This window comes from Pteropus vampyrus, unplaced genomic scaffold, assembly GCF_000151845.1.
Source record: "Pteropus vampyrus isolate Shadow unplaced genomic scaffold, Pvam_2.0 Scaffold30, whole genome shotgun sequence".
Taxonomy (NCBI): domain Eukaryota; kingdom Metazoa; phylum Chordata; class Mammalia; order Chiroptera; family Pteropodidae; genus Pteropus; species Pteropus vampyrus.
Window position 1 is genome coordinate 11407289 of NW_011888811.1, and position 24221 is coordinate 11431509.

The following is a 24221-nucleotide window of genomic DNA, read 5'->3' on the forward strand; positions in this document are numbered from 1 at the left end:
GCTGAGAGGGTCCTTAAGAATGTCCTAACTAATGTATTCCCCTAATTTCACAGAGAGTAATTAAATAATTTAAGGTTACTCAGCTCCCAGGGATAGGACCAGGATTTGAGTCTTCTAATTCCTAGTTCAATAGTGGATTTGGTGTTCAAATAAAGGCAGTAAAGGCAAGTAAAGGCAGACATTTTACTTTTTTTATTTGAATTACACTAAATTTTATAAGAAAAGAAAGCTAGTTGTTCTCGAGCATGATAAATATGTTGCCTATGGAAATATTAGGTGACAATTTAGGTAATTTTTTTTTCAATTTAGGTAATTTTACTAGGTAATTCTGAGAATTAGTTGTCACTACATCTTTTAATTATTGTTAATGTGAAACTCTCAGAGGCTGCTAACTGAATATTCAGTCCTTTGCAAAGAAGAAAGTTGATCTCTGCTATAGATCTCTGCTTACAAGTAGGCAAATAAAAATATAGGCCAATGGAAAGAGAGCAGGTAAGCACATTAATATAGATAAAAGTAAAACTTGTCCTTTGGGACTCTCCAGTCAGTTCTAAACCTCTCTTCTCTTGCTTTCTCTCTCTCTCCCTGGTGTTACAGATGACAAACCCAACATCCTGGTGTTATAGCCAGATCTCAAAAACCTCTGTTTTTTTTTTTTATATAGGACCAATATTGAGTATTTTCTTTTGAACTTCTGTAACATTCTGTAATGTTCTAGGAACAATGAGACCCAAAGGCTTCAGAATATCTTGTAAATTTCTAACCACATATATTTGTTTGGGGTATATTCCAGAAAATTTTAAACAGTTATAAATCTCCACTCCAGATTATCAGTCATTAGAATTGGGAGGGGCCTCAGAGATCCACTAATCCATCTCACTCATTGTACAAATGAGGAAGCTGGGACTCAGAGAGGTCAAGACCACAAAGCGGGTGGGTGGCAGCTCTCAGGATGAATGCAGACTTGCCTCCTTCTAGGATCTCAGGACCTCTCAAGAGCACTTTCTTTAAAGGAGATCAGCCAAGAGGGAGCCATCATCTCACACCCTCCGCAGTGACGGAAGTAATAAAAAAAGAGAAAATGAGATCTTCTTGTCCATGTAAACTTTTTATGCACATGGACTGCCTGCCTTCCGCCTTCCACATTATTTGACACCCACATCCCTTACTGAAACCACCTCCCTCGGGACAGCGATATTTTCTCAAGTTGAGGAAGATGAAGAAAGTTTTTAAAAAGAAAAAAAGCCTGGAGTTTGGCTAAATGCGCTCTTTTAAGCTCCTGCTTAAACTGCCTATTTCCTCTTGGCTTTAAGATGTCCTTTGGCAAGAAGGGTGTTTTTGTCTACAGTCTACACAGACTGGTACTTTTTCTCTCATCACGTGCCTGGCTTGGGCCAGTGGACTGCTCTGTAACATGATCGCCGCGGCCAGCTTCTCCACCCACTCGGGTAACAAGGTTAGGTGGTTTCACGGAGATAGAAGCTGCCAAGTTAGGGGCTGACAGAGAAGAGAAAGCAGGCTTGAACTGTGGCTGGGACCTTGGAGGAGCTGGGAAACAACCCGCTGTAGAGGTGAGCGGAAGCTGTTGGGGAGGGTAGCTGTTTGTCAAGGTCAGGACAAATCCAAGTTCACTTAAAGAAAGGCAAAATACGTTTCTCACCTCTGCCACCTCCTTGTCCTCTCCACTTACAGTACAGGTGAGATCTGTATCTAAACAATGCCCTAGGACATTTTCTTCCTTTCTTCCTCCCTCTCTTCTTTCCTTCCCTCCTAATTAAAATTTTTTTAATCAGTGGAAGATTGGCTTATAACATTATATAAGTTTCAGCTGTGCCACATTATAATTCGACATCTGTATATACTATATTATGCTCACTACCAAAAGTCTAGTTTCTATCCATCACCATACAATTGACTCCCTTTGCCCCATTTTGCCCTCCTTCCATCTCCCTTGCCCTCTGGAACCAATGATCTATTGTCTGCCTCTGTGAGTTTGCTTTTTGTTTATTTTCTTGTTTTCTTTTTTTTTATTCCACATGTGAATGAAATCATAGAGTATTTGTCTTTTTCCATCTGACTTATTTCACTTAGTATAATACCCTTAAGGTCTATTCATGATGTCACGAATGGTAAGATTTAACTTTTTATGGCTGAATGGTATTCCATTGTATGTCTATACCACATCTTATTTATCCATTCGTCAATGGATACTTAGGTTATTTCCATAGCTTGACTACTGTAAATAATCTTGCATTGAACACAGGTGTGCACATGTCTTTTTGAATTAGTATTTTATATTCTTCAGATAAATACCCGCAAGTGAAATAGATGGATCTTATGGTAGTTTGAGGAAATGCCATACTGTTTTTCATAATGACTGCACCAATTTACAATCTCACCAGCAGTGTACAAGTATTCCCTTTTCTCCACATCCTCTCCAGCACTTGTTCCTTGTCCTTTTGATGTAGCCATTTGAACGGGTGTGAGATGATATCTCGTTGTGGTTTTGATTTGCATTTCCCTAATAATTAATGATGTTGAGCATCCTTTTATGTGCCTGTTGGCCATTTGTATGTCTCCTTTGGAAAAATGCCTTTTCAGATCCACTGCCTATTTTCTGAGAGGGTTGTTTCTTGTTGTTGAGAGATATGAGTTCTTTATATATTTGGGGTAATAATCCCTTATCAGATATATGATTTGCAAATATCTTTTCTCATTCAGTAAGTTGCTTTTTGTTTTGTTGATAGTTTCCCTTGCTGTGCAGAAGCTTTTTAGTTTGATGTAGTCTCATTTATTTATTTTTGCTTTTGTTTCCCTTGCCATTGGAGTTGAATCCACAAAACCATCACTAAGACAGATGTCCAAAGCTTAGTGTCTGTTTCCTTCTATGTATTTTGTGGCTTCAGGTCTTACATTCAAGTCTTTAACCCATTTTGAGTTAATTTTTGGTTATGGTTATAAGATGGTCGTCCAGTTTCATTCTTCTGCATGCAGCTGCTGGGATGTTTTCTCAAAGCACAGAGTCCCCTGCATGTCTCTCGGTAATGTCTGCATCCTCTGCGTGTGCACCATCTGTCTGCCTCCTCTGTAAGTCTTGTTTTTCTAGCAATTGACAGGGCAATTCTGTCATATGGACTAGTTTCAGCTTTAAAATCATGTGGAGGAACTGTCTCCCAAGTAAGAACTCAAAAGAGGAAATCCAGCTGGAAGAGACTGGCAAGAAGCAACTGCAGTCAAATTGCCACTCCTCTCTAATTGCTGGGGTTGCCTGGAAGGGGTGCAACCAATTACCACAGTTTTTAAATTGTAAAGGCCTGAGATAGATGTGTGGCTTAGGAACTAGACAACCATGTCAAAGCTGTTTTGATGAAACATATGGGATGTAGCAGCAGTGGCTCTGGTTTAGAATTGCTAGTGGCCTGGTAGTACCTGTGGAAGATCCCACCTGTTTATGCTGTTCCAAAAACACGTGTAGGGCCGGGCAAAGTGTTAGGAAGCCCAGATTTTGCCAGAACAAATCAGTTCTGTTACCTAGTCTTAACAAAGGTTACTGGGTGAGAACACAGCGTGTGTAGATGGGAGTAAACAATAGGCCAAGGGTTTTTGGGGGTGTTCATACAGGCCCTTGGGGGCTTATAGCAAGCAAAGCAAGATTCAGACTTGTGGGTTGCTTCAGTTTCATGTGCAATACCAACTCAGTTTCCCTGGTTGGGATATAAAGATTCAATTCAATTTGGTAAAACAGTACTGCTCTGAGCATCAATTTCTGACTTTAGAAAGAAAATCATTAGTACAAAAAAAAGGTGGTAAAATGTTCACTAGCAAATGACAAAAAGGACAAAAACAATGCTTTTTATTCATTTCCCCTTTCATTTATTCAACAAATATTTCCTGAGTGTCTGCTATATGCCAGGCTTGTGTTTGGCGCTGTGGATATAGTTACCAAGATAGGCAGGCTTTCAGCCTCCTAGGCATGCATTCAAGTAGATCAGTAAACTCCAGGTTTCGAGTACCTGGCAGCAAAAGCAGCAAAGAAAGGGAGCATGCCTAAAACGGTCCCAAGGGAGTTATTTTTGTCTCAGAGTTTAACCTTTCCCTTCATGCATTTCATCTTCTTGCATGAATATCTTTTTCTTTAAAAGCCTCACTTACGCACAGACCTTGGTCATAGCAGTTCCTCAAAACTCTGTTCACCAGAGACTGTAAGCTGGGTAATTGCATTTTAGGTCAGACTCAGCCCCAGAGGCAGACGGCTCAGCTTTTTTTTTTTTTTTTTTTTTAATACAAACAGTCTGAAAAACTAGGAATTCCAGTCCTCCTGTCAGCATTTCCTACTTGCGAAATACAATTTGTGCTATTCCAAAAATACATGTCACGACAGGCAAAGTGTCAAGGAAGCCTAGATTTGCAGAAACTGTAGAGTTCAGAACAAGTCAGTTCTGCTATCTGGGCCTATCTCCTTAGCTATAAAATGGAAGAAGTAGACCAGATGATCCATGAGGTCTTTTTCTTTTTTTTTTTTTCTTTAAAAGTAAATAATTGTAATAATTTCATAAGATGGTTACAAAGAAATCCTACACATTCACATAAAGATGATATATCTTATACCTATAAAATAGAAAAAGTAAATAATTGTAATAATTTCATAAGATGGTTACAAAGAAATCCTACTCATTCACATAAAGATGATATATCTTATACCTATAAAATAGAAATATTCATCAACCATGTAGAATATCTAGGAACCTAGAATCTGAAAGAATCAGGCTACAAATAAAACTTAAACTCTGTCTGCTCCTCACACCCTCACTCCATTCCCCATTCTGTATTCAGATCTTTGAGGTCGTGAACATCAGCTGTAGCCTCACTCTGTCAATTTACCTAGAGTGAGGGATTCTGCAGGAAAAAACTTGCAGTCAGAATCATCTGCTTTCAAAAGAAGCACACTAAAAAGTATCTAATTTAGATAATCTCTCAATATCTATCAAATTCCCTTTAAGGGGGAATCAATTCATTGTATTTAAGTATTAGAATCTTTATTTTTAGTGCATTTCATTTTTCTTTCCTGAATGCATTTCCATCATAAATGCTATTTAATACTTTCTTCCTGTATAATTTCTTCTTTGGAAAATCAAAGTTATATTGTATTACTTCATTAGATAGGGCAAGAAGCATGTCTTATTCTTCTTTGTATCCCCTGTGCCTAGCATTGTATCTGGCACACAATAAATGTTTATTGAAAGGATGATTAATATTTTAGAGAAACATGTTCTATTTATCCTTTGGTGTTAAACACACGCACACAATATCTCATCCATTATTTGTGGCTAATAGAGGCTAATCTCATTCCCTTGCGTTCCTTTACAATCCCGATGCCTACCTTGCATTCATCAACATCAGCACATTCTATACTTTTTGCAGACTCAATCGGTATAATGAGCACTGAGTTCAAGTTCTGCCACTAAATAGCTGTGTAATGTGAAGTTGAATACTATATATCTCTAGTCCTCCATTTCTTCTAATAGAAAATGGGGCCATCAGAATAGATGAGCTTAAGACAACTTCTAGGCCTTCGGTGAGAGAATTCAAAAGGTAAAGAAAAAATCATAGGAAGTACAATAAAAATGTAATTATTATAGTACCTTAACATATTAAATATTTAATAATTGTTGTTGATTTTGTTTGCCAAAATTTCTAATTTGAGCACTACCACTGGCAAACAATTTTAAGGAACTTCTCTAGGTGAAGATACCTCTGCCCACTATGAAGTCTCCCCTAGAAACTTTCTGACTGTTTATTTAAAACTGAAAACATGTCTGCAGGCAGGTAGAGAGGCACAAAAAACAAGCTGCTTTGGCATAAAATATTCAGCAGAATGATAAGGTCTTGTAGCTTGGAAGAGTCAGCTACCTAAATAAGTATCTCAGGAAATAGCATATGGGCGTGTTGGCTTAGCCAAAGAACAAATAACATGTTAGGAAATACTTGGTTGCTCCTAATAAAATCAGATGTGAACAGATAAATGCTGTGACTCCTGCAGACAAAGGGGCCTTTTCACCATCCGAAGATAAAGTCACTTTCCTTTTGGCCAGAAAGTTACGTGGAGCAGAGGGTTCCAAGGTCAAATTTATATATCAGCCCTAATCACGCAGTCTCAGTGACACTCACGTTCCATAACATGGACACCGTGAGCATCAGCACCCTGTGTTGTGAAATCCACCAGAGCTCCCTCCTTCCAGGGTCAAGGTCTTACTGTACTGGCGTCATCCTAGTCTCTCTTAGGTTTTGTTTTTAATTTTAATATCTGGTTCTGTTTATTTATAATTTATCCCCAGCCTCCATCTCAAAGAGTTTGAGGTAGCTTCCAATGAAAAAGTATATACAATAGAACCACAGCAAATAAATAACTGATTAGAAACCATTGGGTACTCAATAACTACCTTTCGTACTGTTTTGAGAGTGGTGGGAGGCATTGTGATCTGTAGAGAAAAGGACCAGTTGCTTTAATGATATTGCTTTGCTTTTGAACCACGCAACATTGTTGGAGAAGAAACAGGGCACTGGTTCTTAACTGTCAGCCACCTTTAACAATCTAACGAAAGCCTGAAAAATAAACAGGGAAACATTGGCATATAATTTCAGTGGAGACAAAGACTTCTCAAAGCCCTTCAGGAATTGAATTGCATCTGATTTAGAGTAAATAGAGAGTTAATTACGCTATGTCTCTTCAGTAAAATATTACCTATGAATGGGCATTGAATTTGTTTAAAAATTTTTAAATGTTTCTGTAATTTTTCTGAATAAGTAAAATATGCTCTGGTGCAAAATTCAAAATGGAAAAAAGGTACATAGTAAAAATGTAGCCTTCCTTCTACCCTGTCCCTCAGCTTCCCAGTTCACCTCACCAGAAGCCACAACTGTAACCAGTTTCATAGATATTCTTCCAGTGATAGCCTAATATTCTCTATATTATTTTATGCGTACATAAACAGCACACACATAAACACATGCACAGTTGCATGTGTTCTACACATTGCTTTTCTCACTTAGTACTTCTGGAAAAGAAACACAAAGCTGCCTTATTTCTTCTATGGCTGCAGAATGTTTCATTCCTGGATGTACTATAATTTATTTAACCCATCCTTTCTTGGTGGAATTGAAGTTGTTTCCAATTTTAAGCCATTAAAAACAATTTCACAATGAACATCCTTGTATATACCTCAGTTTTTATATACAGGACTATATAATAGGAAAAAAATCCTAAGAAGTGAGCATTAAATTTAATTGAGCATTAAATTTAACTCTGAGCTTACTGGCAGCCCAAGCAAAAAGGATGTGTGTGGGTGGGCACCCAAAATGATTGCTTATTTCTTTTTTGCATTCCACAAGAAAGCATACCACTTCTTCCAAAGAGGAAAATTTCCGTGCACTAATTCTTTCATAGGAATTTAACACCTGTATCCTCATAAAAAGTGCATTGCTTCTTTGAGGAAACTAAATAATGGAATAAGGAATCTCTTTAATTGCTGGTTTGATATTCATGAGGCAGATTCTATACCTATCTTGATTTTTTTTTTTTTTTTAAGTATGGTCTAATTAAAACCTAGCATTCCTTGAATGAGCTAAATCACAACCTGAGAGGGAAAGGTTCAGTTTTGAAGTTGGAGACCGTGTATCCAAGAAAGCCTGGCCATTGTCCTCCTTTAAAGATTTCTTGGGGATGCCAAATCTCCTGCCCTACTCGGTGTTTTCTTAGCTCTGGCCCAGAACTCTAGCCCCGTAGTTTCGATATGAATTTTATATCTAGACTGAGAGTTTCTCATTCATCTTTGTATCTTCAGGGCTCCTTGCACATAGTAAATTCTTTATAAATGTTCCTAGAAGGAATGGGTGAGCTTCTAAAGATCAAAGACCATGTTTCCTTTGCTTTGCAAGCTCTTAGCAAAGATAATGGTAACGATAAGACACTGGAAAAAAGTAAGCATGAGACTTTGACTTGTAAGGAAGTTCCTGTGGCATGGCATCACAGAAAGAGTCCTAGAAGCTTAAAAGACAGACAAACAAACAAATAAACCAATAGTTCCCTCAGCTTCTTTCTCAAACACGATGGTTATCTTCACAGGGTCAACAGAGCCTTCCACACTTCCTAACAAGCACTGAGGAGGGAAATCCATGGTGATATAAAGGTTCTATCTGTCTGCAAACGGTTTGCAGACATTTAGATATCCAAGTGTTGCCCAGCTTGCATTGTTTCCTTTAATATTTGCTTCCTTGTCATTAAGGCACTTGACAGGCTTAGTCTCAAAGGGACCTAGCACCACTACCTTCCTCATGCTTAATGATCTGTACTTTGGGGGACACCAGGCAGCAGGCAAACTTCAGGACTGAAAATGACCCTACCTCATCACAGAATCCTGGCACTGTGTGAAGGGCAGCTTCTCTGAATGGGGCTTTATTCACCTCGATGATGTGGGCCAAACTCAGAATCAGGCCAACCAGAATTGCTCTGGACAATAGAGGTGGAGAAAATCATTATTTAAAGGAGAATTCTTTGGAATCCTTATACGTCCAGATTATTAAGTAACATCTGTGGTCCTGGATGTGGGGCAGGGGTGTTTCCCATCCATTTGGGCTGAGACTTCCCATCCTGAAATGTTTGCTCAGCTATCCTTCCAAAAGCCTCAGGTGGTACAGAATATAACTATAGAACATCCCCTAAAACCACGGGATGTCAACAAGGAGTGAGTGTCAACAAGGAGTGAGTGCCTGCAGCTTCACTCCATTATTTCTCTTTTGTTGGTTTTCGTGAGAACTCACTGAGGCAGAACTCCACACCTATGAGTTAGGACAGGCCACCCTGCTGTCAGCCAGGCAGCACAGGGAGCTGGAAATGGGAGCAGGGATGGCAAAGAAGAAGGCCCAGATGGGGCTTGGGGTCGGGGAGGCGGTGGCTGTAGACTGGCTGGAATCCGTCCTTGGCTCCAGGCAGGTGGAGGGCCAGGACCACACCAAATGTCCTGGTGCCTTTTCTTAAAAAGATGCTCTCTCCCTGAGTGGGTATCAAATGTCCCAGGACTTCGCCCACAGGCTTTTTCTCCAAGTTAACTGCATCCCTCCTGCTGTAATGTAATTCACAGCGGAGATGGTGAGCAGCTTGCTTATCACCTCCTTCTGCTGTCCTAACTCTTCAAACTGTTAAAGGCACTTTATAGGTCACCATTCTCTCTTCCTTCTTTCAGCCTCTAAGAAATGTGGATCCAGAGAAGTAGTACATCCTAAGGTCATAGCTGGTAAACATGCATTTCAAATAATAAAAACAAGTATGATCATACACAAAAGAATAAAATGTCCTTAGAGATATAGGAAGCCGGGCCCTGATCCTGGCTTTGCCATCTATAAACTCTAGCCTCCTTTGACTAGGTTCCTTCATCCTGGTCACATGCAGGACCAGATGATCTGTTATGCTCCTCTGTAGCCAGGTTATGACACCCTTCGATAGGGACAATAATATGTGTTGATGAGGATGTAGAGAAATTAGAACCCTCATACACTGCTGCTGGGAAATGTACAATGGTATACCCACTTGGCAAACAGTATGGCAGTTCCTCAAAAGGTTAGAGATCAGTTACCATATGACCCAGAAATTCCACTACTAGCCACATATGTGTGCATGAATAGTCATAGCATTATTTATAATAGCCACAAAGTGACAACCCAAGTGTCCATCGACAGATGATCAGATAAACAAAATATGATCTATCCATGTGATGGAATGTTACTTAGCAATGGAAAGGAATAAGGTATTGATACATGCAACATCCTGGATGAACCTTGAAAATATTATGCTAAGTGAAAAAAGCCAGTCTCAAAGGACCACATATTGTATGATCTCACTTATATGAAATGTCCAGAATAAGCATATCCATAAAACAGAAAGTGGATTAATGGTTGCCCAGGGCTATAGTGGGGGTAGGAGGACAGAGGGACTGAAAATGATGGCTCAGGGGGTGCAGAGTTTCTCCCACAGGTAATAAAAACATTCTAAAATAAATTGTGACAAGTGCACAACTCTGTGAATATACTGAAAGTCATGTAAATGTACACTTTTAAATGGGTAAATTGTATGGTATGTGAATTATATATCAATAAAGATATTTTTAGAAAGAAAGAATAAGAAGAAATACAATTCTAACGTCTCCTCAGCTTCACCAGCAAAATTTTGGGCTTTTTCATGCTGATGGGTAATAAATATCTTACTGTAGTTTTAATTTTCATTTCTCTTTTTATGGGGGAGGTTCAACATCTATTCAGCCGAAAGTCCATTTACATTGATTTCTTTTTATCATATACTACATTCCCACATATATTTTTAGGTCTATTTCTGGACTTTCAAATCTGTTACATATGTCTGCCTATTGATGGGCTAGTCCCACAATTTTAATTATTAAAGCTTTATTATAAAACAGGTAGTGAGATACTCAACAAAGTCAAGCTGTCTATCAACCCAAGCACCCTCCCACCAAACCCAGCCACTGTCCGAAGCTGTCACCTTCCCAGAAGTCATTCATTGTTTCAAATATTAGAGAAACACTTGAAGTTTGTTATAAAACACTTAATGAGAATGCCAAGAAATATAATAGAGACTGAAAAAGGCCTAGTAAGAGATAGGCATGACTGAGACATGACCTCGAGAACAGTATCAGATTCCAAGGCTTACTGTCCTAACAATTTCTGTAAATACACTTACTGTTTGAATCATATCGAACAGTTTACAAAATGCTTCGATTTCAGGCAGGATGACCAACCCAGCCTATGGGTGGTCATCTGACTCCACGAAGGCTAATTATGCTGTCAGGCAATTCAGGAGCAGAGCTCTGGGCTTCTGCCCTGGGAGACAGTGGGGGTTCAGAGGACAGAGGTTTCTTCTCAATGAGACAAGGTCCTACGGGAGACAGAGTGAAGCTATGCAAAAGGATCTGTCACAGCCCATCTCCGAGAAAGCCAATTCCAGGCAAAGTCCCATTGCCCGCCCCCTGATCATATCACTGTTGCCCAGAGCAATTCACTCTCTGGTGGTGGGGCTCATTAGAAGATTTCTTTTAACTCCCTAGTGATTTTAATGAGTAGTCAGCATTAAAAATCACTGCTGGCCATTCTCTTTGACTTTGTTCATTCTCTACCTCGTTAGTCGCATGTGAAAATGACATCCAGGCTCACCTGTGCTTTCTTATTCCAGATGAAGGGAGAAGCTGGAAGTAAGCTACATGATGAGAAGCCAAAGCAGGTAAATGCCAGCACCATGCCCACCAAACTGGTGAGAATGCAGCCAGAGACTCATTCCATATCCGTGCTTGCTATATATCTGACATCTCCCCCAAAGTTTAGGAGTAGCCGACACACTGGTAATGTGCTCATTTCAGTAGCTGAGCCAAGATCACTTGACTCCAAGCAGCCTTGTAACCAAAGCCCCTTTGCCTGCATGAGGTAGCAAACTGCATGAAGGTAGTTAAAAAGCTGGATAACTCTCCTATCATTGTCTCTTGGCTCTTAGAATGCCCCACGCCATGAGCTTTTGGGGTCACCCCTTTCTAGAACTGCTCTGGGGACAAGAGGGGCCCACCGGGGGCTGGGAACTGGGGCTGGGAACCAGCTCTCACCCCCAGCTGACTCCTGCATGCTCCTGAACTTCAGAGATCTCTGTCCTAGTTATTAGTCCCTTCACTTGGGCTGCGGGAGGGAGAGAAAATACCACAAACCCTGAAAAAATATCTAATCCTATATATGAAATTGAAATTTTTAATCTGATTTAGCTTAATTTGATTAAACTCAAATGAAAAATTCCCGGCGAGTCTGGAAAAGTTCATGGAAGGGATCCTCTGAATCTTAGAAAGGAATAACCGCAAAAGCCCAAGGTAACCTGCCTGACAAGCTTGTGGTCCTGTGAATCCCTCTCTCCAGGAGAGGGAGAGGGAGGGAAAGAGAGGGAGAGACTGAGAAAGAGAAGCTCATTTCCAGAGCTCAAGACCCTGAAGAGCACTAGCCCTTCAAAAACTTTTCACTGGCCATGGAAAATGACCCACTTCTCTTTGGTCTTGTGATCAAAAGAGGGATGGGGTAAGCCAAGAGGAAATGATTCAGTGCGGATTGCTCTGAATGAGTCATTGAAAACAATCTGCTTCTTCAGATCTCAAAAGTCTGGATTAGAATGATTTTAATCAGCTGACCCCCATGACAGCCCCGACCCCTCAAACGTGGCCCAATTCACTGACTTCAGATGAGCCTCAGGCACATATGTGTAGGGACTGCCACCTTCCAGTTCTCTCCCACGAAGAGTATGAGCAGACTACAACTGGGCTTAGAAACATGAGATGTGAGGGACATTTGTAATTCCTGACTATGGCATAATGGAAATCGGTGACTCACCTGACAGCCATTATTGTCCTTCTTCATGTCTGAGACCTTCTCGTTTGAGCATTGTACTTGCAGTGATCTCTGCTTTAGGCTCTTGGAGGAGAAAATAATAAGAACCTCCCAGTGATTGCCAGTGGTCTGTTCTTTGCCCCTAGAACTGCTGGCAACCTTGGCTAATCTTGCTGGAAGGCAGAGGAATTATTAAAAGTCAGACCGCATGTTCACTCACTCTTTTCTTCAAGGGCAAGAGGGTAATGGGGATGGGAAAATAGCCCTGGCCTATGAATACAGTGAAGTGCCTATGTCCTCAGTAAGGATTCTGCAGATCCTTATGTGACAGCAGTCTCAGCCTCGCCTGCCCATTGGAATTAGCTGGGGAGCTTTTAAAAACCTAAGGCCCAGGCTCCGCCCCAGAGATGCTAATGTAGTTAGGTTAGGGAAGGGCCTGGACAACTGGATTTTTAAAAAGCTCCCAGGTGATTGCAGTGCCCACATAATGAGCATCTTTGTTCAACTAGAGGACTGGTGACAAAATCCCACAGCTATTGGAAGGCTCACCTGCCCTTCTGTGGGTGCTAGGATTGCCTGCCAGTTTCTCTGGAGTCAGATTGGTTCCCTTCCCTCCCCCAACCTTGAGCTCTAATTTTCATAAACACACCCATATGCCACCTGAAAGCTCTTGATAAGGACAAGCCTCCCACAGACACTGAGAAAAGGTCAGCAGATGTTTCAGTGCTGGTGTGATTGAAATCTTGAGTACACATCGCTCCTGTCAGGCCTCAGCAGTGAGCTGTGTGTGAAGGCAAGAGGCTTTCTGGGGCCTGACACTTTCTCGTCCTCGCCAGGAGGGACATATCTGGGGCTCCATGAGGAGGACAGCTTTCATCCTGGGCTCTGGCCTTCTCTTGCTTGTGGCCTTCTGGAACTCAGTCACATGGTGAGTCTGCTGGGCCAGCTTTAATTCAGGCTCTGGGGGCAGTGCGGTGGTGGTCTGAGGGCAGAGAATGAAATGAGGGGCTCTTTGCCCACTAGTCTTCACCCAGAAACCTGAGTGATTTTTCTTCCAAGGCATCTTCAGAGATTTTGGGGTGCTTCTGGCCACTTCTGGCAAGCCCAGTGGGAGAGGCTGCTGTCCACATTTGAAGGGAAGGAGTGGATGCTCTTCATGATGGGTGAGCTTCCAGACCACCAGTGCTTAGGGTTTGGGTACATAATTATAGTTTAAATCTTTTTCTATTGTTTTGTTCTCTATCTTGGGACTTCTCCGCTTATCATTACAAGAAATAAAGACTTAAAATTTAAGACAGTGGTCACCCCTCAGAGTGTCACACTTGTGGGCAGCATGGAATGGATGTTGAAGGATATCCAATAAAAGAAGCTGAGAAATTGAGACCACCCTCTTCCCAAAAATGAAAAGAAAAATAGTTTGTATGAAAATGAAGGCATGTTCAGAGCAATAATCCTGCTTCTAGATGTCAAGTCCACAAGTGCAGAGAGATGCTCTATGTCATATGAGGTTGTGTCCTTGCACCTGGTGCCATCTACCTCTTAGGGCTGGAGAGCAAGTCATCACTCAAATGTTTACTAACTGTGAATGGCTCAAAACAAGCCTACGAAAACATAGTGGAAGAAAAAGCCATTTCATCACATTTATAACAGCGTTATCTACAACGGTGAATGTCCTCAATCATTCATTCACTCAATATTTATTAATGTTATTCTATGCCAAACTCGTATGGAGGTTATAGAGATATTTAAGATAAAGCGCTTGTCGCCTCCATCAAAACACTTTATCACGGTCTAGAAGGGGAGATAAAAAAAAGTGCCAGTTGTCACAAAGCAAAAGTACAAATAAAATGTCCCTGATGATTGTTGTCAGCTAGAAGGACTGAAAATAGGCTGAACATTAAATATAAATAGGTTCCATGGACTCTTAAGCAGTCATTGAAAAGAACAATGCAGATTGCAAATGTATATGGGGAAAGTGGAGGGAGAGCATTTTTATCTATTTCTGTTACAGTGATGGGAAAACTACCTCTCACCTCAGTGGTAAGCAAATATCGGAGAGAGGAAATATTTGCAATTTTAAGTGTTAGAGCTGGAAGGAAGTTCAAGATCATCTCTTGTGGTTTTCATTCTGTATTCCTCAAGGAGCCCTTAGATTTCCAAGTAAGCAGCCATCTTGATTGATGGCCCACTAGGCAACCACCAACTTAACATTTTTTTTTTGAAGTCTGTTATTTTTGAGACTAAAAATAAATGCACGCTTACATGCTCATTGTTAAAATAAAAAATCAGACAATTCAAATAAGCATAAAGAAGGTGAAAAATCACCCATTCTCCCATATTCAAGAAATGACCACTGTTAATTATTAGTATAGATCTTATATTGGGTATATGGTTTAACTTATAAGACACTAAATTTAAATATATATATTTTTTTTCATTAAATAAAGTGTGGACATCTTCCCATGTCAATTAATATAGGTTTACTTAGTATTTAAAGCTGCCCAGTCCAACCAATGTATGGAAATACTCTCTTTGGTCCATTTCTTATTAATGGACATTTACGCTGCTTAAATGTTCTGTGATTTAAAAAATGCTGTGATGCACATTTGTGCATGAATAGATGTGTGTCCTCTATTCCTTTCTTCCTTTGTTGGCCTGTCTCTCTGTCTCTCTCTCCCTCTCTCTTTTTTTTCTTCACTTTCAGATACTGCCAAATTGCCCTCCAGGATATTTGTAGCAATCATATTTCCCCACAGTGCCAGCCAAGTATTATTCCGTTATCAACAGCCACAAGGCACTGTGGTTGATGGAAGAGGGATACAGAGACACAAAGTAAAATGTTCTTGCCCCTTAGATACTGAATTTAGAGAAGGAGGGAAAACATGGAAAAGAAAGTTAATAGTATAAGAGTTAAGTAACGTTGTAATGTCACTCACATAACTGCCAATTGAGGTGGACAAAGTGGTTTTTTTGTTGTTGTTCATCATAGGACATCAGCGATGTTTGGAATGACTTCATGGAAGAGTGGGATGTGAAGCAAAGAGCCATATCTAAATTTTAAGTCTTAATCAGCATTTTCTAACAGATCCTGCATAATGTCAGAGCTGTGGAATGTTAATTGGTGGGGTGGCTGTGTAGTATATCATCCAAATGGGGCATTCCTGAGAGTAAATGAGGTGCTATTAATAATTATGCTAGAATGACAGATGTCGATAGAAATTATCCTGGGCAAACAGAGCTGCATTGCCATCCTATTCTTAGTGTTCTAAGAAAACAGTCCTAGGGTAAAAAATAAATAAATAAAAGACTGGGAAAGGTTGAGTTTAACAGTCAAACGAGTTTCTTTGCTGCAGGAATCCTCAGAGCTGTTAATACACTAGTATGGACCATGACCCTCCAAGAGAGTAGTGTATGAAGGCTGTTGAACCAAGAAGCCCCTTGAGAGATGCTTTTTCTACTTCGGAAAATGCTGACTAGACACCTGAAGTCTCACTGCTCAGTGAGCAGAGTAATAGGGGTTAGGTTCCCCAACTGACTCCTAGTCCAGTGGTCATCGTGAATACCTTTGCTTCTCCCTTCCTTGGAAATTCATCAAGGATTCAATGGGCACAGACTCCCAAATGTCAACCTAAATTTATTTATATTTTAGAGCATATAGTTTATTACTTTTTTTGGTGGGTGGGGAGGAGTCACCAACCATCTAGAAGATTGTTGTCCCCATTTTACAACTAAGAAAATAAGTAGAGATGCTCCTTAAGTGATCATCCAAGTTCCCCCATCTAGTTTGTCACCCAGGACTAAAAGAAGGTCCCTTGGCCCTGAGCATCAAGATCTCCTGGCAAGAGACTGTCTACAGTGCCACTGCAGTCACCAAGTGTGTGTCCAGTTAATCCAGGTGCTGTGAGAACCTGAGGTTGTCCTGACTCCTTCTGCTTCCTGACCTTAGGTGCCACCCAAGTGCCCAGTCTGTTCTTCTGGAGCTTCAATGGGCTTCTTCTGGTGGTAGACACAACCGGGAAACCCAGCTTCATCTCCCGCTACCGAATTCAGGTTGGCAAGAACGAACCGGTAAGTGTTGCCGCAGCTCCTCTTGGTCAAAGCCCAGAAAGCAGGAACTAAAGCCACATTCGGAATTCTCATCTCTGACCCAGGAGGGACCGTGGCAAGTTATGGTGTACAAGCCTCCCCTAATTTAGAACGTTAAAGAGAGGAAATCATTTGACCCAAATCTCAGAACCAGCCGGGCAAGACCACTGTTGCAGTCTTCCGATACCCGGCCCCACACCATCCCTGCCTGTGCCACCCCACAGCACTTCCGTCAGCATTCTACAAACAGAAAGATCGGCTCCGCCTGGCACTGAGCTGAGTCCCAAAGATATCAGGCAGCTCCATCCTCAGCCACAGGAGCAGGGACAACAATGGCTAGCTGCTGAAACCACAGATAACAGCTGTCATGAGTGAGACCGCTGTGGACTCACTGGCCGACCCACTGTACTAGATGGATAGTATGGATTCTGAATGTGTGGGTGGTGACTGTTTTCAAACAGGTCCTCCTTCCTGGTTATTCAATTCAACCAACGATACTTAGCTCATGCATGACAAATAAGGCCCAGACTATGCTTATGAGGAACCGCTGGCCAGGAGGTGAGAGAAGGCGGCATGCACGCCGACTTACACAGCACTGGGCAGTGAGTCCCACTGCTCCCAGAGCCCAGCGTGGTGCTCTGACAACCTCCAGGAGCCTTTTCTTATTCAACAAGGAAGAAACTGATTCTTCAACCCAAATTCCCAGCTCCACCCAAATCACATCCTGGCTTCTTTCCCAGAGAAGATGATCATCTTTTAATGATTAGCCCAGGTGCTTGGGTGAATCATCTCAGTTCTCAGCGTTCTGCCCCAGCCCAGTCCTCCAGAAAACAGAATGGGTGAAAAATAGTGCCCTTTGACCCACATTTTTCGAAAGCCCCTTATTGAGCCAGAGCTGCTGGCTTGGTTCATAGTCCCTCTTGGGACAGGAGCTACCAGCCAGCTAGAGGGTTTCCTCCAGGTCCAACTTATCCTCCAGCGTATTGCAAAAGTTGCAGTTCAGAAAGGAGGAGTGACTAGCTTAAGGCCAGACTGCTGCCTGGAAACGGAGCCAGGGCTCCTCTCACCTGACTCCAGGTCCAGTGCTCCTACACCATGTGCGTCCTCAGGTGGACATGCAAGTAAGAAGGAACCCTGAAGTCATTTAGTCTTTGGCTGATTCCAGGAAAGCCTGACCCCTGACCTAAGACATCAGAAACAGATCCGCAATTGGGACCTGAATGCTATGGGCGGTCATAAAACCTGTCCCTGGTCTGTTCACCTTTCTGTTCTCCTGGAGAGCTAAGTCACACTTCCTCTTCTCTCCTCAAATCCCCAACATCTCCTCCCCTAACCTCCGGGGACAGGATGGCCTTGCTTCCTCTTCTCTAAGTGAATTGGAGGAAGCAGAAGAGGACTCACACATCAGCCTACGAGCAGTACCTACACACACGCTCTGCCTTCCCACCTGATCCAACAGGTGAGCGCTCCTTGCTCCTATTACAGCCGTCTCTCCACTGCCTGTGCGCCACACCCCATTACTTCTTGTTTACGTCCAAAGTGCTCCAGCAATTCTCTCTTCTCTTTCACATATCTTTTCTTTCTCCCACTTCAAGATTATTCGTCTGTGGACTATCACCAACATGCTGTAATTTTTCCCATCTTAAAACCAAACACAAACCCTTGACTCCATCTCCCATTCTCATTGCCACTCATATTTTTGCTCCCCTTTGCGACAAAGCTCTTTGAAAGAGCTGTCTATAGAGTTTCCATTTCCTCTCTGTCCACTCTCCTTTTCCTAACATTTTGTAATTATGAAAAAATTGTAAACATATATACAGAAGTTGAATAAGTAGTGTAATGATCACTTATTTACACATCACCTAAATTTTAAACATTTACGTTTGCTTCATTAATATATAAAGATATAAACATCTATGCCTCTAAAACTTTTTGCTTACCACTTTGAAGGTAAAGTTCCAGACATCATAAAAGTTCACCTTAAATCCTTCAGCCTGCATCTCCTCAATCACAAAACCATTATCTCTGAAGTCAGTCAATACACACAGTACCTGGAAAAGCTGGAGGAAGAGGGGAGCTTGAAGTTTGAGGGCCACCATGAACCCAGGCTCACCTTGGGGTCAGAAACCTCTCCAGCTTGCAGAGGGAGCTCAGGGAGGAATCCCTTCTGAACAATCCTAAACCACCTCATCAGGCCCCAGGAAATGACTTGAAGTCATGGCATTATTCCTGGGACCATCGGTGCTCTGACGAAGAGAAAGAAGGTTCAGGGGTTACTGATTCTTGGGGGAATGCTGGCTGTAGTATTGAGGTTCAATGGGGTATGGACATTTAGGGCCAGCTCTTCACAGGGACCTTGAAGAGAATGCTCAGGCAGGCCCCCATCCTGACAGCTCTACCGTGAAATCCAGGAGGACCAGGTCACAGAAAGTTAGTCAGGAGGGCAGATAGGTGGCTACCTGACTCACCTCCTTCTGCACTCTGGGCCTAGTCCAGTGAGGCTGGACCTCATGAGGAGACCTTGATCTCTGCATCTGATCATGGTCAAGGTTCCCTGGATGCGGAGGAACTAAAAGGCTGAATGAGGACATCAACCTGAGAGATGACAGCCTTCTTCAATCACCGTGAAGGCTCCCCAAGGTGCCTAGCAGGAGTATGCTGGGCTTAGCCAAGAAACGGGAGGACAGTGGTGACAGTCGCAGAACCAGGAGGAAGGCAGGCCCAGACAGAGACTTAAGGCTGCTGAGAGGGGAACTTCTAAAGGCGGGAGCATTACCAGACAGTTCTACCCCTGGGCTGGGTAGTAGTCAGGGCCGCCTGGCTACCACCAAACATCACTCCCAGCATCCAGCCCTGAATGAGGCCTTCCTGTGAGCAGGTCACAGGGGAGCCTAGTTTCTAGAAGGGAAAGACCTATTTCTCACACTCTCATCCATCTTCCTCCTTCCTTCCCTCGGGCAGGTGGACCCTGTGAAACTACGCCATTCCATCCGCACAGTTCTCTTCAACCAGTTCATGATCTCTCTCCCCATGATGCTCGTCCTCTATCCCATCCACAAGTTGTGGGGAGACCCCTGCCGTCGAGAGCTGCCCACTTTCCACTGGTTCCTCCTGGAGCTGGCAATCTTCACTCTGATCGAGGAGGTCATGTTCTACTACTCACACCGGTGAGCGGGCCCCTCGCTCTCCTACGACTCACTCACAGACGAGGAAACTGAGGCCCCAGAATTGTAGACCAAACCACCTGCCTTAAAAGGCTCCTATTACTTAGTTAACACGAAGACAACTCCGTTCTACAACTGACAACTTGAGACAAGCAAGGAATCTCCAGAAAAGGAAGAGCCTTCTCCATTCGTGTGCAGCTGGGCTTTTCCCATTCGTTTCCTTGGTGAATCCTTTCTGGACATCATCCCCATTTTACAGTTAATACAACTGAAGTGGAGAGAGGCACATTATGCAGCACGAGAGGTGGGGTTAGAACTCAAAAGCAGGTCTGAGTGCCGATCCAGTGTGTTTCCTATCACCTTTGGTTTCTCACGGTCTGGTGGGGGAGAGAGGGAGGGAGATCGGCAGATTTTAACTCTTGGCTATCTTCCAGGCTCCTTCACCACCCAACATTCTACAAGAAAATCCATAAGAAACACCACGAGTGGACAGCTCCCATTGGTGTGATCTCTCTCTACGCCCACCCTGTCGAGCACGTGGTGAGTAGAGCTCCCCTCTCCCTAGAAGCAAAGAGCACAGGGAGGGCCCCAAAAACCTCCCCTAAGGTCTCCTGCAGAGAATTAAAGCACTCTAGCTCCTTCCTTCTTCCCATTAAACAGCTCTCACTCATTGACTTAGCATATGCCAGGCTATTCTAGATGCCCGAAATTAAGTTAATTTATATAACAATCTCCCAACCTTTCTGATCCTGTTACTTCTAAGGAAGTTGAGGCTCAAACCATTAATAACATGTCCCAAGTCACAAAGGTGAACAATTCCAGCAAAGGTCCTGCAGTTCTTTCAGCTTCTCCAGACCTGAGCCAAGGAAGTCCTCCTGGTATCACCCTAGGGCAAAGGGAACACCTGACTGGATCCTCTCCATCTCCCTGGGGCCCACCCTCAAACAGCCTTCTCCTTGCAGGTCTCCAACATGCTGCCGGCGATAGTGGGTCCCCTGGTAATGGGCTCCCATTTGTCCTCCATCACCATGTGGTTTTCCTTGGCCCTCATCATCACCACCATCTCCCACTGTGGCTACCACCTACCTTTCCTGCCTTCACCTGAATTCCACGACTACCACCATCTCAAGTAAGGTCCCCATCCCCATCGTGGTTCCCTGGGGAATAACTTCCACCATCACTCCTGGAGCTTTTGCTGGCAGACACTGGCGTTTGTTTAACTGTGGACGCTAGTGGAGGGAGAGGTCTGGAGGTGGGGAAGTGTAATGACCGCACTGGGATCCAGACCACCTTGCCCTTTCCTTCTGACACTGGATTTCCCTGCAACCAGGTTTTTAACCTTTATTTGGGTCCTGGACTCTTTGAGTGCCTCACGTAAGCCATGGGCACTGTCGGGGGAACTCTGCACGCAGTTCAAGGGGAGTTGTGTACTGTCTGAGCCTCCAGGCTTTTTCAAGTGTGGTCTGTGAACCTACACCAAAAATCAGCCTGAGATGTGCCTCATATGCAGGATCTTGGGTTCCATTCTAAATAAGCTGAAATTGATGTGTCTGGGGGATAAGGAGACAGGGCCTGGAAATCTACATTTTAATAAGTGTTCCAGGGGATTCTGTGCAAGTGGTCCTTGAACCTACCTGAACAAGCTGAGTTCTGCCACAGGTTCTGACTTGTGTGCATCGCAATCACATAGAGAGCTTTTCAGAGGATCTCAGATTTTCATTCTGGAGGAGCTCCAGGAATATGTGCAACTCCTCGGATTATTCTGATGCATGTGGTCAGCACTGTTGGGACAGGTGTAAGGTAGGAGGGCTTAGGAATGCACGAGGCTGGCACAAATGGAGATCAGTGTGCAGACCTCTAGCACTCTCTTCTCTCCTCCAGGTTCAACCAGTGCTATGGGGTGCTGGGTGTCCTGGACCACCTCCATGGGACTGACACCGTTTTTAAGCAGACCAAAGCCTACGAGAGACACATCCTCCTGTTAGGTTTCACTCCACTCTCCGAGAGCATCCCTGACACCCCAAAGAAGATAGAGTGAGAGGACCTGAGTGCCATCCTGGCTGTACCCTCGGCAGTGGACTGATAAGGTGGCCTGAGGCCTCCTGATCGCACTTAAGGACTAGCTCCTTCAGCCACTCGCTAATTAATGACAGCACTGAGGGCAGGGGCAAGGCCGGAGGTCAGCTTCCAGGAAATTCAGGGCCAAGGTTGGAGCCAGGACTCTCACAATTGCCCTGTTGTCCCTCAAGGGACCAGGAGTTAGCTTAGGGAATAGTAAAAATCTGCTCCCCAGGGAAGAAACCTCCTGGCAAGTTCCCATGATCCTCTGCTGTGACAGGGAAGAGGGACCCCATATGACTCCTGTGCAGGCAAGATGTAGAAACTGGCAAAGGTGATAATGAGACTGGAGGCTACATGGCTTCAGAGAACTCCTTCCGGTGCCAGGGACTGGGGAAACCAGAAGATAATGCTTTACTTCTTCCTGTCCCAAAAAGCTTTTCTCACAACCTACTCAAGTCAAGGCCCAGACACCCTGGCAATAGCAATGGGGGCCAAGTCCCTACTGCTCCCTGCCCCTCCCCCACCACATAGTCTGTGACAAAGGCACCATTTTAACTCTGACTCACTGCAAACGTTATCCCCTTCTGAAAAGGAAAATGTCAATCACAGGAGCTCCTCCCTGGATTGCAACTGAGATAGGTGCAGACCAAACCCCAGTACATTCAGCCATACATGGCAACAGAAGGCCAAACCCTATGGACTTGCCCAGCTGGGGACCCTTTTATCCACAAAGAGTCAAAGTTGCTGACCTTTGGGGACACTCGGCTGAAGCCCCTGATTAGCCTCTCTGAAGCAGGACCAGAGGCTAGAACCCTCTTCCTTCAATGAGAATGCAAGAAAAACTTGGCTTAACAAAAGGACAAAATCCTCATTTAACCCCAAACGATTAGTCAGTTGTTTCGACACCATTTATTCAGGGTGATTTTTAGCAGTGATGCTTTTCAAATGAAATCTTACCAGGGACTTTATTCTAAAACCAGAGCTGCTAGGGTTGCAGTCCCCGCCCCGGGCACTGACATTGCCAGGAACCCTGTGGTCCCAAGAACAGTCTGAGGACCACTCTGACTTGAAAGGCCACCCTTGTCAGTTACCAAATTCTTATACGTACCTGGGTCTATTCCTGAACTTTCAGTTCTCTTATGTCATAACCATCCACTATAGTTTTATAAAAAATACTTTAACATCTGATATGACCAAGTCTCCAGGTAGAACCATCAAAAAGGACTATTTCCACAGGAACCCAGAGGACCTGCCCAGTGGGCCAACCGGGCACTTACCAGGAAGCGTCCTCTCTGGCCTTCCAAAGCCCCACCCCCCTACCCACTTCTGGCACTGGTGGACCCGGCCCCTCCCTGGGACACCTTTGCCCTTAGCTTGAAGTACAACCTCTGGATCAATGTTATTAAGTTATCACAACTGCTGGCCTATACCCACGACCTGTTCCTACAGATTTGGGCAACAGCCCATCATCTTCAGAATACTTGTGGTTAGGAAACGAGGAGCTTGGAGAAAGAGTAAGAAAGGAAACATGTTTTCCCCTTAAGGTGTTTGGATTTTGAAATTACTGCAGGGAATGTTGGGAGACAAGAGGCTGGCCTCCTCTCACCTCTTTCAGCAGGCCAGTGGTTGGGGTTGGGCCCCGTCAGAGGGGCCCAGCCCTATCCTCTTCTGCATCAAAAAGGACCTCTGAGGTTGGTAAACAAATACGGCTCAGAAAAGTCTGAGGTCTCAAATTCCCAGCAGAAATGTGAAAGGGTGGAAGCATGGAAAATAAACTGTCTCCTTTTAACTCTATTAGATACTTGTGTTTTTTTTTCCACAATGACTCATTCCAACACTCACGATCACACGGCATGTGAGAACTACAGCAGCACAATCAAGACCGATTGGTGGCCCCTGTCGTAAACACTCCTAACAGGTGGAAGCATGGCTGAATTACCCGTCTCACTGTCCAAATCAGTCTGCAGAAGCCGTGGCCACTATCTCCCAAACTCTTCTTTGGCCTCTGCAAGACATTGTACATATTAAAGTACCTGCCTACCTGACAGATGGTAGAATTCTCTGGAAAACCATTTCTGATGAGATGTTCAAGTGCCAGGTACTGTAGACAGTTGTCAGATGAGTAAATAAGGCCACACCTCATTTCAGTTTTATAATTAAACACCTAGGCCAGACTGGCATTCAGATGTTACTACCGTCAGCACCTGGCCTCGTGGTCAGGGAAAAGACACCAGTAGCCCAGAGGCCAGTCAGGAGGGGAGCTGATGCTCACTGTTCTATCCCTCCCTGGCATCAATCCCCAGGGTTCAGTGGTTGACCTGGATTCCTTAAGGTCAGAGTGTTGAACTGTTACTCCTCTACACCCCACCAGGAAATCTGTTCGATGAGGGGCTGTGCCAACCCTCCTGTGAGAAATCACAGCAATCTTCAACTTCTTCCCACAAAGCCAGGCTACAGCCAGCACAGGAAACCCTGAAATTCTGTTGGATA

General features: G+C 43.5%; 1 protein-coding gene across 1 annotated transcript; it reads left to right on the forward strand.

Annotated features, from left to right (window-relative positions):
* The first annotated feature begins 891 nt into the window (after nt 1–891).
* FAXDC2 (fatty acid hydroxylase domain containing 2) lies at nt 892–22974 on the forward strand. Its single transcript, XM_011356758.2, is given in 9 exon segments — nt 892–1571; nt 11237–11284; nt 13257–13348; nt 13480–13583; nt 16367–16488; nt 19468–19673; nt 20105–20210; nt 20633–20799; nt 21552–22974. Coding segments are annotated over 9 exon segments (1260 nt in total). The 5' UTR covers nt 892–1313; the 3' UTR covers nt 21709–22974.
* The last annotated feature ends 1247 nt before the right edge of the window (nt 22975–24221 follow it).